The following is a 17,791-nucleotide window of genomic DNA, read 5'->3' as shown; positions in this document are numbered from 1 at the left end:
ATGTTTTTAAAATTAAAATCTTTGCCATGGCTGCTAGTTCCAAAGGTCTCAACTTTGACTATGGCATCACTTTTTTTTAGATTATAGAAAGTGACCCAATTGACGTTATGTTAAAGCATAGAGAATTTAATTAATCATGTTGGATTTTTAATTAATGTTTAGATTTGGGTTTGATATCCGACGCTAGTGGATGAAATAGATAGATCTTCAAAGCTGAAGCTTTGATTATTGAGGTTACAAGAGGAATGATATTACATAACATCATGCCCACTGGCTGCGTTGACCCTTCTACAGTTTAATCTGACTTCTGATCTGATGCCGGAAGGCGGCTTGAGATTACCCATTTTGATCATGGATTTCACAAATTGTTTAAAGAACGCACGCTCGTTGGCGGCGAAGTTCTTGACGATGGCAGTCGTGTCAGCCCTGGGTGTGGAGAAGAGCTCTTGGTCACTTTGGAGAAGGCCTTTCAGGTTCAGGAGATTGCTGTAATAAGCTTTGTCGAATTTGGTCGGTGTGGTTGGATCGAAATTCGCTCTTGTTTGTTGGGTTGTACAGAGTTGTCGGAGCTGCTCCCTGTAAGCAGGGTCGAGCGTTGGGTCGGGTCTGCCGGTGTTGTTGAAGTTGTCGAAGCGTCCACTGAAGAACATACATCTGGATTTCCCGAACGTGTGGGCTCCTGATAGAGCCACGAGATCGGTTGAATCAAACCCAAGAGCCCCAAATTTGTCTTTGAGTCCTTTGAGAGTTTCTGATGGACCGGGGAGATTTGAGGTTCCTGTTCTATTGGCTATCCTGCTGTCTTTTCTACCCAATGGCACTACCCAAATTGGCCCTCCTGACTGCAATTAACAACCCCAATTAGTAAAAGAAACACAAACTAACACAAAGCTTCAATCTTTATTGATTTACCAAGAAAACAGAGATTTGAGACGAAATGGCTAGGATGTCAGCGCAGGAGACAACGCCCGGACAGAAGCGTTCTGTTTCTGCTTTGATGTTGTCCACGATGTCACCCCCTTGAATCCCATCGTTGGGAGGTGCGTTTAGTTCACTGTCGATGCCTGGTGCATCCTCCAGCAAAACAGAGCCGTCGCACCCCTGTACACAGGCAAGCAATTGGGGTATCATGAGAACAATAACAAGGAGGAAATTGAAATGATGTATAGTGAAAAGTTACATTGACAAAGCAATCATGGAAATGGAGGCGGATGAGCTTAGCAGCAGCTCGGTCGTCGGTCTTTAAAGCTCGGGAGACCACGTCGAGGACGATCCCGGGGAGGAGAGGGCATGTCAAAGCGTAGTAGAAAGGGTTGAGCTGCGCGTGAGTGGTGGCTAGCATAAAAGCTACCACCGCGGCGAAGGCTGTATGCTTGGGGGAAGCCATTGTTGGTTTTGCGAAGAAGTAGTGGAATGGAGCTTCCTTTTATACACATTAATCCATGAGCTTCTACCACACAAGTTGCCATTCAAAATTCACCAATAACTATATTTTAATTTTCATTTTATATTTACTTATTAATTTTAAAGTAGATGCAGGAAATATATATTTTTATTTCTAACTTACTTTGCCTTTTTCTCTCTCTACATGTATTTTTCCTTTTTCTTTTTTCTTTTTCTCTAAAAAGTATGAAACATAGTATATCTTTTCATTTCTAATAAATTAAGTTATTATTTATTAGGGTAGACATGGTACACCAGGCGGCTCGAGGAAGGAAGTCATCCACTCGTTCTTTATCACCTATTTCATCTCTTATTCTTGCAAAATTTTTCATTTATTAACGTCACGCAAGAGATTTAATGTTTATTATTGTTGTCAAATATCATATCATTATGGAGATTAGTATTTTTTGTCTCTCCTCTCTGGACATCACATTCACAAATAGGTGAATAGTATTTTTACAAAGCAGTATCGGAGCGTTTTATTTTAATAGATTTAATTAGATTAAAAAACAATATGTTGGTTTTTCAACTCATGATAATACAAATAATCATAGGTAATTAGTTCCGCACAGCAGAATTAAGAACGCTTCCTTTCACACTCCACATTTATTGATGTCCCCACTGACTCTAACAACCACGAAGTCCAAACCCAATTAGCTTATTTCATTAAACACATAAACACACATTAACATTACATTGGTGCACACCAAGTTACATAACATCATGGGCAGGACTGGATGGGTTGAGCAGCCTACACTGCGATCGCACCTCCGATGGTGTCCCAGGTGGAGGCATGAGGTTCCCCAATTTGATCATGGAATTCCCAAATTGAATAAAGAATCGAAACTGGCTGGCGGCGAACTCGTTGACAATGGCAGTGGTATCAGCCCCAGGAGTGGAGAAAAGCTCTTGATCACTTTGGAGAAGTCCTTTCAGGCTTTGAAGATTGGTGTAGTAGTTTTTGTCGAATATGTCTGGTGTCACGGGATCGAAATTCACTCGTGTTGTTGGTGTGGTGCATGCTTGACGAAGCTGCTCCCTGTAAGCAGCATCCAGAGTCGGGTCTGGGAGGCCGGTGTTGTTGAAGTTGTCGAACCTTCCAGAGAAGAAAAAGCACCTGGATCGACCGAACGTGTGCGCTCCTGACAGCGTCACAAGGTCTCTAGAATCAAGCCCAAACGCCTTGAATTTCGATTTCAGTATATCCAGAGTTTCGAACGGACTCGGAAGATCCTCTGCTGCGGCTCTGTTCGCTACTCTGCTGTCTCTTCTTCCCAGTAGAACCACCCAGGCTGGCCCGCCAGACTATCAAAATTCACAAATTGTTTATTCCATTTAACAAAATTCACAATTTTGTAAATTGGGTCCATCTTGATTGCTTACCAATACAACAGAAACTTGAGAAGCCAGCGCTAAGATGTCAGCGCAGGACACAACGCCAGGGCAAGAGCTTTCAACGGCTGCTTTGATTTTATCCACAATTTCCCGCCCTTGGATCCCATTGTTGGCACCTGCGTTTAATTCACTGTCGATGACGCCCGGCACGTCCTCCAGTAGCACAGACCCATCACACCCCTGCACATCCAAAAACATTATTTCAGGTTTTCTCATTACAATCAGAAAGTACCATAATTGAAACTATACATTGGCAAAGCAGTCGTGAAAGTGGAGGCGAATGAGCTTGGCAGCTGCTCGATCATCGGTTTCAACAGCTGTCGAGACCTCGTTGAGAACAATAAAAGGCAGCTGAGGGCATGTGAAGGTGTAGAAGAAGGGGCTAAGCTGAGCGTGAGAGGCCCCGGCCAGCATCAAACCCACCGCCGCAACAAAGGCTACAAGTTTAGGAGAAGCCATTGCTTTGGTTTTGTGAAGATAGTGGAAAGGAGGTTCCTTTTTTATACACAGCCATGCGCTTGGACGACAAGTTTGCGATGAATTCAAGGATTATTATTTTCATTAATTAAATCTAAAATTTTTAAATTTGAGATTATGGTTTGCTATTGGCTCATTCTCATCTTATGATTAAATTAATTTTCAATTTAAATTTCTTACTCCAATTTGCACTAGTTTAATCCTTATTTTGACAAAAATGTTTTAACCTACGCCTTATTAAGAATATCCATTATTTTGTGCAACCGGTCATATTAATCATTCAATTGAAAACTTTGGCAGTAATTTAAATTATACATTAATAATATATTAATAGTATATGTAGACATGTTTTCAATATCTATCTATATAGGTTGAATTCCTGAGTCATATTTTAATTATATTATTTGTTTACTAGGATTAAGTACCTAATCCTTATTATTTCAAATAATTTCATAATAATAATGTCATTTTCCACGTCATTTAAAATATAATAATGTCAATTTATCTACTTTGTCTTTTTCTTTTTCTATAAGATTTTATGGGTTTAATATGTTTTTTTTAAAATTTAATGTAAGAAACATCTCAGAATAATTTTTTAAAACTTAATATTATGTTTGTGGTCTATTCTTTGATTAAAATTTTAAGTTTTAGTCTATGGATTTTTTTACAAGTAATATTGATTTAAGCATAATTATTGTTTTAAAAAATGGTTTTATCTTTAAAATTTTATTCAACCTCTACTTTATTTAAAATTTTAAATTTTAATCAGACTTTTTTTTTATTATTAAATCAGAATTAAATTCCAACCATTATCCTATTGGTCAAAAGTTTTTTTTTTTTTTTTCCTTTGGAGATAATGTAATTTAAACCAACCTATTATTATATATTAATATAAGCTATCAACAAAAAATAAAAATAAAAATTGTTAAGGTAATAATGAAAATATAAATAGTTTTAATTAAGCGTGGAACTAATTAAATGATATATCGAAATATTTATACAGGAAAAGGCGGAGGGAAACTTGCGGTAGGGGATCCAAGTGTAAGGGTGTTGGACACGTGGCGGTAGCTGATTGGTAAGACTAATTTAATTATTTAAATAATAAATACAGAAAGTCTTGTTTTTTATGGTCCCCACCTAACCTTTATCCGATCGAGTCAGTCAAACCATGTTTCATTTGACTAATTCAATTCTTGTTTTTTGAAAAATCATTTTATATGGTTTTAATATGAGGGTCAGTAAGGGTAATATTGACATTTTACTTTGTAAGGGTTTTGAAGTCTCCGTTGATGGCGATAGCCACGAAGGATCCACGAAGCTGCCTCTGGTATGCACTTGGGGTTTGATCCACCGGTGTTCTTGAAAGCATGAGCAATTGGAAATTTTGGGTTTGAAGTATTATAATAGTAATTCAATTGTAGGAAGATTTTCGTTTTGGAGTTTGTGTTTCAATGTTGTAAATATTGTCTCGTTATGTATCACCCGTTAGCCTCACGATTTTAAAATGTATCGTCTTGCCTTAAAATGTATCGTTGTCAACCTCACGATCTTAAAATGTATCGCTATCAGCTTCACGATCTTAAAATGCATCGCTCTCACCTTCACGATCTTAAAACGTATTGTTGTCAGCCTCACGATCTTAAATTGCATCGCTGTAGCCTCACGATCTTAAAACGCATTGTTGTCAGCCTTACGATCTTAAAACACATCACTGTCAGCCTTACGATCTTAAAACGCATTGCTAATCAACCTTACGATCTTAAAACGCATCACTGTCAGCCTTATGATCTTAAACGCATTGTTGTCAGTCTTATGGTCTAGAAATGCATCGCTGTCAGCTTTATGGTCTAAAAATGCATAGCTGTCAGCCTTACGATCTAAAAATGCATAATTGTCAGGCTTACGATCTAAAAATGCATAGTTGTCAGCCTTACCATCTAAAAATGCATAGTTGTCAGTCTTACTATCTAAAAATGCACCGCTGTCAGCCTTACAGTCTTAAAACGTGTTGCTATCAGCCCCATCGTCTTAAAACGCATCGCTGTCAGCCGATGGTCTTAAAATGTGTCACTGTCAGCCTCACGGTCTTAAAACGCGTTGCTGTCAGCCTCACAGTCTTAAACCGCATTTGTTACGGAAATGTTTCCACACCCATATAAGGAATGTTTCATTTCCATCTCCAACCGACGTAGGACCTCCATAGTCCATCCCTTGGGGGCTAGCTTCCTGAAAAATCACTCGGTGTCTGGCTCTAATACCATTTGTAATAGCTCGAAGTCACCTCTAGTAGATATTGTCTGCAATGACCTGTTACATAGATGTTTTGTTCCCCTTTTCAACCGACATGGGACCTGATGGTTTTAAAATCGTGAAGATGACGACTATACGTAACGGGCTAAACAAAGTGATGCTCAAATTGTGAGATGCAGCATCGAAAGTGTAGTCTCCGACGTTGCTGACTCACATTTTTGTTTTTATGAACTTTTTATAAGAGCAGTTGGAACACACACCGTCTTACTTCCCTTACTCCAATATCACATATTAAAGTATTATTCAAACTTCATACATTATGTTAAACTCAGACCACAACACAACAAAACATACACAACCTTAAAAACAACATTAAAAAACCTCTCCATCTCAAACTCTGCACTTAAAACGCCACCAATCTTACATAACATCATGCCCCTCATCGGCCCTTGGTGGAGAATTAACCCTCCGACAGTTCAATCTAATTTCTCCTTTCTTTCCAGTTAAAGGGCTAATGTTTCCCATTTTGATCATAGACCGACCAAAATTTTTAAAGAACTCATCTTGGTTTTTCGCGAAACGGTTCACAATCGCCACCGTGTCAGCCCCGCGAGTAGAGAACAGTTCTTGATCGCTCTGAAGAAGCCCTCGAAGCCCCTGAAGATTGGTGTAATAGTTCTTGTCAAATTTGTCTGGCGTTGTCGGGTCAAAATTGGCTCGTGTCTCTGAGCTAGAACAAACCCTCCGGAGTTGCTCTCTGTAAGCTGGGTCTAGTGTCGGATCTGGCCTGTTGGTGCCGTTGAAATTCGCGAAACGATGGCTGAAAAACGCGCATCTTGAACGCCCAAATGTATGTGCTCCGGACAGAGCAACAAGATCAGTGGAGTCGAGGCCGAAAACAGAGAACTTGGCTTTGAGTCCATCCAGGTCTTCAAAGGGGCTGGCGAGGTTGTTGGTGGCTCCCTCCTTATTGGCTGTTCGGCTGTCTCTTCGTCCCAATGGCACAATCCAGCTCGGCCCACCAGCCTTCAAACACATAAATTACTCTGTTCATTAAGGGTTCTCCAGAAGATGAATAAAGATCAGATTTTTATTACTTACCAGAACGACAGATTCTCTAGAGGCAATGGTCAAGATGTCAGCACAGGAAACAGTACGTGGGCAAGCCTTTTCGACAGCAGATTTGATGTCGTCGATGATGTTAAGACCTTGAATGCCTTGATTTCCAGGGGCGTCTAGTTCACTGTCTATGCCAGGTGCATTCTCAAGCAAAACAGACGCATCACACCCCTGCAATTACTATCCACATTTAAACTCACAAAAATACCAAATTTTGATATAGCCAAAGATTAGTTTTTACATCAACAAAGCAGTCGTGGAAGTGGAAGCGAATGAGTTTAGCTCCGGCTCGAGCATCGGTTCGTAGCGCGTTTGCGACTACGCCATTCACAATTTTTGCTAAATTAGGACATGATTTGGCGTAGAAGGAAGGATTTAGCTGAGCCAGAGAGGCTCCCACCATCAAACCCACCAAGCAGAGGAAGGCTAAGAGTGTGGAGTTAGAAGCCATTTTGTTGGCGTGTGTGGGTGGATGATGGCTCATGGTGGTTCCATTTTATAGATAATTTGGAGCAGAGCATGCGTATAGAGCCACGTGGGGCGGCCAAGGCATTGGTCTTCCAAATGAAAACAACAGACAATCAAAAGGGTTTATGATTTAATTATTTTTATCTTCAAGTATTATATAATACAAAGGAAAGAGAACAAACCCACTAACTAATTTNAAAAAAAAAAAAAAAAAAAAAAAAAAAAATATCGAGAGTGTGTAGTGCACACCACTCGAGAAAGGAGAGGCAGCTCACCTAACTCAATATATTAAAAATAAATACACATTTAATTTTGTTGTAATAGTTTCGTTCAATAATTTGTCACTCTCTAGTCGTTTATAAATAAATTTAAATATTTGTTTGCCTTTTTCGAATAAAAATTATGTTATTATATATGTTTGTAAACCTATTTGATATATTTAAGGTTATCTGTTTAATATTAATTAATATGTGTCGAGATCTCAATTATATTAAAAAAAAAAACATTTATGGTTGTAAGGCATCTTTCCATGTCTGTGTGAAGAAATAGTATATAATATTTGTGAGGGTCTGCAATTTTCATGGAAGAAATGTTTAAAAATATGAAAAACAATGGTGTTTATGAAGAAGAACAAGAAAAAGGTTTGGGAAAAGTAGACAAAACTTTATGAAAAATAATGGTGAATGTTTGGTCCACAATTAATTGGGTTTAAATATATGTGAGCGTTCCTATTTTTCTTATAATACACCTAAGCTCAAAGATTAAAACAAAACATTTCGAGGAATATTACATGTGGATATTCTTTTGATAAATTTTTTAAAAGATTGGTGTTAGCAATCATGAACCTCGTATTATGGATAAGGGTAATGATAACACGTGAGTATAGTCTCTTGAACAATGTCAAGGGCCAAAAAGAGGACAGTGCATCATTTAACGGATAAAGAAGAATGTGTAAGAATGTTAAGGTAAAACGTTAGTAAGATTAGAAGCATCAATGTCGTTAATGATGTTAAAGACAAACTTAATGGAGGTGCCCCTTAAAAGTCAAGATTTTGTCGTAACCATGTTAAAGACAAACCTATGCGTCGTTGTGTGTGCGACCATGAGACATTTTCTTTTGAGACTGAGATTTCTTGGACAATGTCACGTTGCATCCCTTCTATGGATAAGAGGTTGCAACGTAGGACTGAACTTTGACAGAGTGTGTATAAACACTCTACATGGACATGGAAGAGTTCATGTAGTGTCCAAATAGATGGATGTTCGAGAGATATTAAACATAAAGATAGTTTAAACTTTAACAAGTATACTGAGCAAACTGTGGAGACAACTAATATCTCGATGCTCGAGTTCACATCGTGCTAGATGACTCGATAGGTTCTAATTAAGTGGTGAACCACCCAATAAGCTCTACTTAAAAAGTTGTGTAATTTATTGATACAAGGGAAGGGAATCTATATACTTAGGAATTAACCACTCTACAATTCTTTCGGATCTCTCCATTAGAGCCCGTGAGTGGGCTTATGTTCCCCATCTTGATCATGGCCCTGACAAAGTCTTCAAAGAAACGCGTCGTGTTTGAGCTGTAATCTTCCACCAAGCTTTTTGTGCTGCTTTGAGCTGCAGCGCTGGAGAACAGAATTTGGTCTGATTCCAACAGCCCCTTTTGGTTGAGTAAGTTCTTGTAGTAATGGTTGTCAAATAAATCCGTAGAGTTCCTGTCCAGCACTGTGGTCTTGTTGCCATCGTCGGTGAGAGGGCACAACGCCTGCAGATCCGACACCATTCTGCTCTCCATGGTGGGGTCTGGCGACCCACTTCCTGAGAAGTTGAATAGCCTATTGTTGAACATCGCACACCTTGCAAACCCAATTGTGTGGGCTCCTGATACCAAAATCAATCATATCATTAAAAAATCCTATCTTTACTATCAATCAATCGGGCCCATTTTGGTGTATATGTTTATTAGAAATCACGACTCTCCATAATGATATGATACTGTCCACCTTGAACATAAGCGTTCATGGTTTTACTTTGGGTTTTTCCCGAAAGACCTCATACCAATGGAGTTGCATTAATTACTTATAAACCCATGGTCATTGTGGGACTCCTTCCCAACAAGCCTTCTCTTGAACAAAGTACAGGCTGATAGAGTTCTCGAACAGCCTCCCCTTAATCGAGCCTCGACTCCTCTAGAGTCCTCGAACAAAATATACTCTTTGTTCGACACATAGATCACATTTGTCTACACTTTCAAGGCTCACAATTTATTTGTTTGACATTTGAGGATTTTATTAACATGGCTAAGTTAAGAGTACGACTATGATATCATGTTAGAAATCACGACTCTCCACAATGGTATGATGTTGTGCACTTTGAGCATAAGCTCTCGTGGCTTTGTTTTGGACTTTCCCGAAAAGGACTCATACCAAAAGAGACGTATTCATTACTTATAAATTCATGATAATTGTGAGACTCCCTCCCAACCATCCTCAACAATGTTTACGCACCAGATAAAGCAACGACGTCGGTGAGATCAAGGCCAACATCAGTGAACTTCTTGAGGATACCATCAATGTTCTCAAATGGAGCGGGCAGTACCTGATCTGCTCCAGTTTTGTTGGCCACCAATCCATCTCTTCTCCCCAGTAAAACCTTCCATGTTGGTCCTCCACTCTGCAAAATCTTCAATGTATCAACAGAGAACACACTAGTTTTATTAATTTCTTCATTCAATTTGTTCATATTACCAATAGAACAGAGTCTCTAGCAGCTAAGGTTAATATATCAGCACATGACACAACTCCGCTACAAGAATTCTCCACCGCGCTTTTGATTGAATCAATCACTTCAAGCCGTCTAAGAGAATTGATGTTGGGAAGTGCAAATTGCTCCCCATCACTTCCATCCAACAGCACTGATCCGTCACAACCCTGTCTTGTTTGAGAACACAAAAATACAAAAATCATTACAATATATTGTTTAAAACACTGTGCTTAAAAAGTGCATGTTTACATTAACAAAGCAGTCGTGGAAGTGCAAGCGAAGGAGTGAAGCTGCCGTTCTCATCTCGCTCTTTATAGCTTTCACGACTTCTCTTCTCACGATTCTGAGAAGGTTTGGACACGAGCTCTTATAGAAATCCACAGTTAACTGTGCCCTTGTGGCACCACACAGCATGAGAAAGACAATCATAAGCAAAGCAAAACGACCCTTTAATCTGCAGCTGGAGGTTTCCATGGCTACAACTCTCACACAAATTGTGATTCCCTAAGTGATGAAGGGGCTTAATTTATAGTGTGATAAATTATAGTTTAATTTGGGTTGTTTGTGATGCATGGGCGGCCGAGATAAGGAGCAATAAGGGATTGGTAGACGATTGAGAATGGTGGAATGCATATTATTTAGTTTCATGCAACAACGTGGAGTAGCTTTTAGTAGGTGGGTAAAGCACGTTTGGGCATGCAAACTCGAGTGCATGCACAATCACTATAATTGAGAAGCATATCGCCCACTACAGAGATTATTTTAGGCTTAAAAAGTTTGTTGGTACGTGAGGCGAGCTTACAAAGAAGAGTACGCATCTGTTGATGTCAAATGGTACAACTTGATGTTTTGCTTTTTGCTTGTTTTGTTTATAGTTTGGTGCAGGCTTAGTGGACACTGTGATGTGATGTGAGGCGTATTGTGTATGGGATATGCATTGACATGTGTTAAGAAATTGAAGAAACAAAAGCATGTTTTAAAAAAAGATATTACCTAATTATTCACCGATTTAATTATTCAAGTGTATTAGTTCACAAATCATTAACCAATTGGTATGAAAACATTTTTGAGCTATTTACCCGATCTGTTCTATATTGTCCTCTCAAAACTTTTCCTTCAAGTGCTTTCTGTCAAGACTTTAAAACGCATATACTAATCAAAGATTTTCACACTCATACAAAAAAAATGTTTCGTTCCTCTCTCCAATAAATATGGGATCTCACTGTTTGAAAGTGAGAACTGCCTCTCTTAAGAAGAAACTCAAGGCACGGTAGATGCACCGTGCCGAGGGTGGCAAGCGGCGGAGACGGGCCATAAGTTGGGGTAAGTTGGATAAACATCATTTAGGTAATAAACTTAAGAAATAAAGAGAAGAAACCCACACCAGCATTCTCTGGCAAGCTTTCTAGGAAAGTTAAATCTACTATGGGCCATAAGTTGGGGTAAGTTGGATAAACATCATTTAGGTAATAAACTTAAGAAATAAAGAGAAGAAACCCACACCAGCATTCTCTGGCAAGCTTTCTAGGAAAGTTAAATCTACTATGGGCCATAAGTTGGGGTAAGTTGGATAAACATCATTTAGGTAATAAACTTAAGAAATAAAGAGAAGAAACCCACACCAGCATTCTCTGGCAAGCTTTCTAGGAAAGTTAAATCTACTATGGGCCATAAGTTGGGGTAAGTTGGATAAACATCATTTAGGTAATAAACTTAAGAAATAAAGAGAAGAAACCCACACCAGCATTCTCTGGCAAGCCTTCTAGGAAAGTTAAATCTACTATGAGCGAAAGATCCACTTTTCGAGAGACTCAAACCACATACGACTATGTAGTGACGTAGGGTGTGAAAATTCAATAAAATTCTTCTTTTTTAAAACAGGGGATATGGGTAAACTAAAATGTCAAGGTATGTATGTGTATATATGTGTATATATGAAAGACAGTTTAGAAGCTATTACTGATGGCAAAGGCGTTCTTTTCCTTTTAAGGTGCCATATCCTCTACCATTCAGACTTTTGGAGATGAAGCAAAGGGCTGTTTGAACACCCAATATTTGTCTCCCTCCGGGAACCTTCCGCATCTGAAGAGGAAACAAAGTAAATTAGTTCTTCACTTTCCTCTATTTCTGAAGTACAAGGTATAGACATTTGAATCTTCTCGATGCCTAACATACTTAAGATTTCTTGAGTTGATTTGGCAATTGCTAAGAACATACAGAACCATTATAATAGTGTATGGGCACCACATTTATGTTGCAAAAGAAAACGGATGCAAGTCAAAGCTTTCTGATAGCAATTTCTAGAGGAAAAGGAAAGCTGGAGACAACACACGATGTTACCATGGATGCCTGTTTTGAACCGTGTGGAAATGGAGAGCCGGTTGAAGCTCCAACTTCTGTAAGATATCCCTAAATTTGGTTGCTCTTTTCAACGGTGGTTATTACACAGTTGATCAACTTGCCAGATTATGTTTAGAACAATGATGGGAAGCGGAGAACCACGGGGCTATCAAAACATCTTATTTGTTCATCAACGGAGGTGAAAAACCATGCATTAAGAGATGCTCTTGGCGTCCTCACTATCTGTACTTCATCAAGTTGAATATATCAATAAATATCATGAAAATCAAATTCATCACCCCAAATCCATACTCTTGTTTTTTTCCTTCAGGGCTCGTCTAAATCAGGTTAAAAAACCTCCCAAGCGCACTTTTCACTTGCAGCTGGCATAGCCTAGCTTCAAAATCACAACAAAAAAAAGTACATAACCAGAGGTGAACTTTGATGATTGGTTGAGCTAATTTCAAGTGCAATCAATAATAATACTAGTTTCAATACGGGTGAGATAAAAATATGACAACAAGCACAGGCACCTCCGTACGATCTTGGATGGTGAGGACAAATCCACCAGCCAAAGAAGAGTTAGACTTGAATGCCACTGCCCGAGCGCCAAAGATCTGAAAAGGACTATTATTACATTAAAAGAATAATAAAACACTAAGGCCCTCTCAACGAAATTCTGCTTGTTACCAATTATTAAACTAAGAACTGCACGACAAGGTCACAAATGCTTTCATGACTGTCTATTCAACGAAGCAACTACATCAGAAGTAAGCTTACGTCTACAGCTCATTTCCCAATCGACAAATGCATCATGCATGCAAATCACGCATCTGATATACCTTTCAATGGTTCCTTCAAAGTGACCTGTTCAGCCTCTAGCAACCAAATTTTCAAGAACACAGGAAACTGTTAGTTCCAATTTTATCAATATCGACAAACCGAGACAGATACAAGAAATCCAGAATCCCGAGATGGGAGGCCAATTCGAGAAGAATACACGAAGTCTTTGCTTGAAAAAAAATGTAACTCACCCATAAAAATGATAAAAGATGAATATCAAGAGTAACAAAAGTTGAAAAGGCACAAACAGCTCACATCATTCTTCTCGGGATGCACACTAAAAGAAGCTCATACAAATGGTACGAACTTTGATTTACTTATGTTCACAAAATGCTACCATCACCACCAAAAGGAAATCAACTAATGCTCGCCTGCTGAATGCCCACAAAACTTATAAAATCTAAGAAGAAATGAAGCATGAGAAACGGATTCAAAGTAGACTAGCTCAACAAGAAACGTGCTTTCTAAGATTCTTTAAAGCCAAAACAAACTCCACATAGTAAAAAAGAACTGAACCAATAATAAAACAAAATTCAAAGGGAAAGCCATAGAAAAGTGCTGACTATGACTGCCTCAACCTTCAAACGCAGGAGACCCTTGAAATTTAAATTGTGAGAAAACGTCAAAATCATCAACAACCATGGAACCCTAAGACAAAACCAAAACCCCAACTACTATAGATTCCTAATTCTACCAAGCAAAACCCGCCAAACTGGTGGCCACCAGGCTGGAGAGGAGAACACCAAAAACTGCCGCCACAACGAGGACCATTGAAAACCCCGCCAATAGACCCCTACAAACACCAAAAGCTCAAGAACCCACAAACAAGACGAAAAAGAAAACCCTTCAAAAAGGCCATGAGATAACCAAATGAACGCTATCTTACAATAGTTGGACAATAAGGAGGGATTTCATTTACTTCTAGCCCACATTTCTCAATAAAGAAAGAGAACTTCTATGATCTTCATAAAAAAAAATTATCCAAATCCTCCATCCCAATCTCAACGAATTTAATTGACACAGTGATTCTTTGATAACTTGATATAAAAAAAAAAATGCTGGAAAATAGATGTATAGATTTATAAATTTAATAAAAGAGGGATAAAACACAAGCTAGCATCTTCAGCAGATTAAACCATCACATTTACTACAGAGTATATTACACCAAAACATATAAAACCTAGAATCTAACACAAAAGACCTGAGAGTTAAGCTAAACAACAAGCAGACTTGATTAAGAAACATCAGCTGTTTCCAACGAGAAATAAAGGTTCTAAAGAAAAATATCAGTCAGAAGTATGTAACCAGAAGCTGCAGAAGATAAAGGTAACAATGGAATTCCGAGAAAGCGCCTCTCCAGGAAAGTGGCTTACGTTTACACAAAATTAATCAGTTATGCAAGCACTTCTCTTGAAGGAAGCCTATCCTTAACAACAGTCGTGTCCTGTTACAGAATCCTCCTTTGACTCTTCACTGTTAGTACACTTCACATCTGCAACTATGTTTACAGGTACAATTCTGGTCTGCTCTTCTTCATCATTGACCATGGCTTCATTTCCATTCCCTGAATCCGAGTGCAAAATATTACCAAAATTTTCATCCATATCCTCGCATTCATTTACCTTGCCAGATGCAAGTTCCCCCTTCATTTCTTCATTTTTCGCTACTTCGTCCTCAGGAAGCTGCTCATCTGATTCTTTCACCATTTCATCCTTCACTATGTATTTCTCTTCAACCTCTGTCCCAATAGTAAAATCTTCCCCTACACATTTCTCCTCACCCTCAATCTCGAACACCTCCTTTTCATCGCCCCCCTTAGAACCACCATCAACATCTTGGTTTGGTCTAATCTCAGATACGTATTCCATCTCCAACCCTCCATCACTTTCATTCTCAGACACGTTATCCACTACCTCCTCATTCACATCATCAACAACTGGGTTTTGCCCCTCGAGATGTTGCAACTTCCTCCTCAACTCAACAAGCTCTCTCTCCATAAGAAAAAGTCTCTCCTTCAGCGTCAAGTTCTCCTCCTCCAACTGAGCTATATGGCTATCCTGATCATCGACCCTATTTTCCAAACAATTATTATACTCTACTCCATAGTTCTGATATATCATCTCAAATCGGCTCAAATCATGGTCCAATTTACGTTCTACCTCTAGATGTTCCTCGACTTCACTATCACTCGACCCACCACCACCTTCCTCTTCTTCCTCTTCATGCACTTCCGCCTTATTCTCAGACCCTCGAAGCCTTATTAATCCTTTCATTGATCCATAACCATCAACGCCCCACTCCTCCTTGGCCATATCACCCAACGCCTCCCTCGAAGGGGAGAACATTGGAGTAGGAAGCACAGCTGGTGTTACGGGACAAGGGGACACAAGGGAAGCGATTCCACCAGACTTCTTCGCACGAATTATAAAAGACGTGGTATTCCGAGGCGCATAAGGTGCAAACCTACTATTGAACTTCTTTTTCGAGTAAAAATTTCGAGCTTTTATACGATTTTGAGACTGCAACTCGTGAAGACTTGGAGGTTGATACCCTCCACTAGAATTATTTGGACAGCTTATGGAACCCGGTAAAGAATTTTCCGTTCTCCTATTGTTTATCCTTTTGTCACCAACGCCCTTACCCTTCCAATTTCCACGCCCTGGCCTCGACTGCTTCATGTTTCCATACTTAGGCTTCGTAAAGTTGCGATACTTCTTGTTAGGATCCAAGGGGGGCAGCGGGCGAGCCCATGCCTTATAGTTGCCAGTCATCATAGGCGGCTGAGATTGACTCATCATCATCGGGGACTGCTGCATACCCTGAGGCTGGGACTGAGACATCATCTGAGAATGGTTCATTAACTGGCTTTGGTTCAGAAATTGAGGTTGATTAATCACCGGTGGCTGGTTCATAACTTGAGATTGAGACTGATTGATTGCATGAGGCTGGTTTGCCATCTGCGGATGGCTCATACTAATCATTTGAGCTTGATTTATCATCGGATTCTGATCGTGATAAGATCTACCTCGCTATTTCGCTAATCGATAATTGCTAATCGCGAACCAGAGAATTAATATGCCCTAATCGCAAACGAGAAACAAGAATCAAAAATATCCGCAACGAATTAACCCTAAGAATCCCCTCTGTTGAGAGAAGATTCAAGACAAGAAGTGCAGAAAATCCTTATGTAGCTTAATAGATTTTCCGTCTTCCTCTTACTCGGAAATTGTAAATGGATCTCTCAACTCTCTTACCGATTTCGATTTCTCGACGAAACTCATTTGAGTCGGTTCGAGAGCCCCCCTCTGGGAATTTAGAGTAGACAGGACGACAGATGGACGGTTGCGATTTAGTCGTCAGATGGAACTTCATCATGACACGTGTCATACTATTCCTTCAAAGGAATCAGAATTTATTAATTATTTATTATAATCCAAACTACAAATCTCCCCTCGTCTTTTACTATATTCTCAAAACTGCCATCTCTCACTATCATCACTGGGCCTGTCCCACCCAATACATTGGAAGCCCAGGCCCAATGCTAATTTCACTAATGATAAATTAATTCGGCTATATTATTTAAGAATTCCCACCAAATTCTTCCAATTTTGGAAGAGATAAATTTAGAAAAAAATATTAAAATATAATGAATCTAATTTTAAGTATGAAAATGGTAATAAATTAATTTAAATGGTGAGTTTGAATCGGAGAGAAAATAATTAGAAGTATAAATTTAAAGTTGAATTATTATGGAGAACGAGTTCGTCCCTGAAAATCTAAGAATCTAAACCTAGGCCATCAATGTCCCATCCAATACCTATCTATAATACCTATCTATAATACCTATCTATAGCCTAAATGCTCGTATCATGTGATAAATATAATCGATATATGCTTTAGGAGTAAAAGTAATCACAAAAAGAGCATCTATATTATTCATTTATGCTCCATTCCATTTTACTTTCAGATATTGCTATCCTTTCAAGATTTATTAGGGTTAATTATGATATCTTTTACGCACCTACTTATTTATTTATTTTAATAACCTTGTTATCAATGAATAATATTATATTATAAATAAAATAATTAAAATCATTTTTAAATGTTAAACAATTAATTAATTTGATTACAAATATAAGTATCTTTTTTATAAGGATAGACTTGAGACGACTAGCTCAATAATTTAAATGTCTGCATTCTAATTTTTTTTGTTGGCAATGTCTTGTTGAACCGAGATTTTAGGTTCATCTGACATAGTAGGTACAATAGGAGATTTATAATTCGGGGTCTAACTTCTTTTACACGAACCAATCGAAAATGTCTGAATGAAGGGAAATCAACTAATTTCCAATTCAAGGAATGGTTTGGAGGTCGAGATTGATAGACATCCAACTTTAATACTTTTATAAATATGTCGATATCATGATGTTGATCCAGCTTATGTGACTACGAAGAAGGTTGAGCAGGACAAGAGATAGATTAGTTTATAGTGCCTTGAAAATTAGTTATAGTTGAGATTCCTCCTTGGTTGTCGGTTGTCGGTTATAAGGGGGCGGAAACCTTCAAAAGAAGCCAAAGAGGGAAACTCCAAAAAAGACAATATCGGCTAGCTATAAGTTTGAGCCGTTATAAATGATATTAGAGCCAAGTTTTCGAACCGTGCAAGGCACTAGTCGGAGTAGGATTTAGA

At 38.7% G+C, this 17,791-nt stretch overlaps 5 protein-coding genes across 9 annotated transcripts; all 5 read right to left on the bottom strand.

The window, feature by feature from the left end:
- Positions 1–163: 163 nt before the first annotated feature.
- LOC111794793 (peroxidase 2-like) lies at positions 164–1,426 on the bottom strand. The gene is made up of 3 exons (XM_023676932.1): positions 1,181–1,426; positions 913–1,101; positions 164–842 (listed from the first exon to the last, which is right to left on the bottom strand). The coding sequence occupies exons 1-3, from the start codon at positions 1,385–1,387 to the stop codon at positions 252–254; spliced, it is 987 nt and encodes a 328-aa protein (XP_023532700.1). The 5' UTR covers positions 1,388–1,426; the 3' UTR covers positions 164–251.
- Positions 1,427–2,020: 594 nt separating this feature from the next.
- Positions 2,021–3,330, bottom strand: LOC111795563 (peroxidase 2-like). Its single transcript, XM_023678066.1, has 3 exons — positions 3,088–3,330; positions 2,827–3,018; positions 2,021–2,748 (listed from the first exon to the last, which is right to left on the bottom strand). The coding sequence occupies exons 1-3, from the start codon at positions 3,295–3,297 to the stop codon at positions 2,155–2,157; spliced, it is 996 nt and encodes a 331-aa protein (XP_023533834.1). The 5' UTR covers positions 3,298–3,330; the 3' UTR covers positions 2,021–2,154.
- A 2,499-nt stretch (positions 3,331–5,829) lies between these two features.
- On the bottom strand, positions 5,830–7,146 carry LOC111794763 (peroxidase 2-like). The gene is made up of 3 exons (XM_023676900.1): positions 6,926–7,146; positions 6,667–6,855; positions 5,830–6,591 (listed from the first exon to the last, which is right to left on the bottom strand). Exons 1-3 carry the CDS (start codon positions 7,133–7,135, stop codon positions 5,986–5,988), a joined length of 1,005 nt encoding a protein of 334 aa, XP_023532668.1. The 5' UTR covers positions 7,136–7,146; the 3' UTR covers positions 5,830–5,985.
- Positions 7,147–8,429: 1,283 nt separating this feature from the next.
- LOC111794764 (peroxidase N) lies at positions 8,430–10,835 on the bottom strand. Its single transcript, XM_023676901.1, has 4 exons — positions 10,168–10,835; positions 9,903–10,085; positions 9,663–9,828; positions 8,430–9,036 (listed from the first exon to the last, which is right to left on the bottom strand). Exons 1-4 carry the CDS (start codon positions 10,390–10,392, stop codon positions 8,615–8,617), a joined length of 996 nt encoding a protein of 331 aa, XP_023532669.1. The 5' UTR covers positions 10,393–10,835; the 3' UTR covers positions 8,430–8,614.
- Positions 10,836–11,726: 891 nt separating this feature from the next.
- On the bottom strand, positions 11,727–16,391 carry LOC111795177. Of its 5 annotated transcripts, XM_023677460.1 has the most exons (6): positions 14,475–16,391; positions 13,039–13,136; positions 12,792–12,875; positions 12,571–12,651; positions 12,259–12,501; positions 11,727–12,000 (listed from the first exon to the last, which is right to left on the bottom strand). In XM_023677460.1, exon 1 carries the CDS (start codon positions 16,098–16,100, stop codon positions 14,529–14,531), a length of 1,572 nt encoding a protein of 523 aa, XP_023533228.1. In that variant the 5' UTR covers positions 16,101–16,391; the 3' UTR covers positions 11,727–12,000; positions 12,259–12,501; positions 12,571–12,651; positions 12,792–12,875; positions 13,039–13,136; positions 14,475–14,528. The 5 variants fall into 5 exon arrangements, with proteins under 5 accessions (XP_023533228.1, XP_023533226.1, XP_023533225.1 ...); XM_023677458.1 differs by having other exon boundaries at positions 12,571–12,875; XM_023677457.1 differs by having other exon boundaries at positions 12,259–12,655.
- Positions 16,392–17,791: the final 1,400 nt, after the last annotated feature.

This window comes from Cucurbita pepo, chromosome LG05 (genome assembly GCF_002806865.2).
Source record: "Cucurbita pepo subsp. pepo cultivar mu-cu-16 chromosome LG05, ASM280686v2, whole genome shotgun sequence".
Lineage (NCBI taxonomy): Eukaryota > Viridiplantae > Streptophyta > Magnoliopsida > Cucurbitales > Cucurbitaceae > Cucurbita > Cucurbita pepo.
Note: the sequence above shows the minus strand (reverse complement) of the source record. Positions and strands in the feature narration are given on the sequence as shown.

Bases quoted from the DNA above. Each gene is read 5' to 3' on its own strand.
- LOC111795177 (XM_023677456.1), bottom strand. From the start codon at position 16,100: ATGATAAATCAAGCTCAAATGATTAGTATGAGCCATCCGCAGATGGCA.
- LOC111794793 (XM_023676932.1), bottom strand. From the start codon at position 1,387: ATGGCTTCCCCCAAGCATACAGCCTTCGCCGCGGTGGTAGCTTTTATG. The intron at 1,102-1,180 runs GTAACTTTTCAC...GCCTGTGTACAG, and splicing joins TCCATGATTGCTTTGTCAAT to GGGTGCGACGGCTCTGTTTT. The intron at 843-912 runs GTAAATCAATAA...TGTTAATTGCAG, and splicing joins CTCAAATCTCTGTTTTCTTG to TCAGGAGGGCCAATTTGGGT.
- LOC111794763 (XM_023676900.1), bottom strand. From the start codon at position 7,135: ATGGCTTCTAACTCCACACTCTTAGCCTTCCTCTGCTTGGTGGGTTTG. The intron at 6,856-6,925 runs GTAAAAACTAAT...TAGTAATTGCAG, and splicing joins TCCACGACTGCTTTGTTGAT to GGGTGTGATGCGTCTGTTTT. The intron at 6,592-6,666 runs GTAAGTAATAAA...ATGTGTTTGAAG, and splicing joins CTAGAGAATCTGTCGTTCTG to GCTGGTGGGCCGAGCTGGAT.
- LOC111794764 (XM_023676901.1), bottom strand. From the start codon at position 10,392: ATGGAAACCTCCAGCTGCAGATTAAAGGGTCGTTTTGCTTTGCTTATG. The intron at 10,086-10,167 runs GTAAACATGCAC...CAAACAAGACAG, and splicing joins TCCACGACTGCTTTGTTAAT to GGTTGTGACGGATCAGTGCT. The intron at 9,829-9,902 runs GTAATATGAACA...AAGATTTTGCAG, and splicing joins CTAGAGACTCTGTTCTATTG to AGTGGAGGACCAACATGGAA.
- LOC111795563 (XM_023678066.1), bottom strand. From the start codon at position 3,297: ATGGCTTCTCCTAAACTTGTAGCCTTTGTTGCGGCGGTGGGTTTGATG. The intron at 3,019-3,087 runs GTATAGTTTCAA...TTGGATGTGCAG, and splicing joins TTCACGACTGCTTTGCCAAT to GGGTGTGATGGGTCTGTGCT. The intron at 2,749-2,826 runs GTAAGCAATCAA...GAATTTTGATAG, and splicing joins CTCAAGTTTCTGTTGTATTG to TCTGGCGGGCCAGCCTGGGT.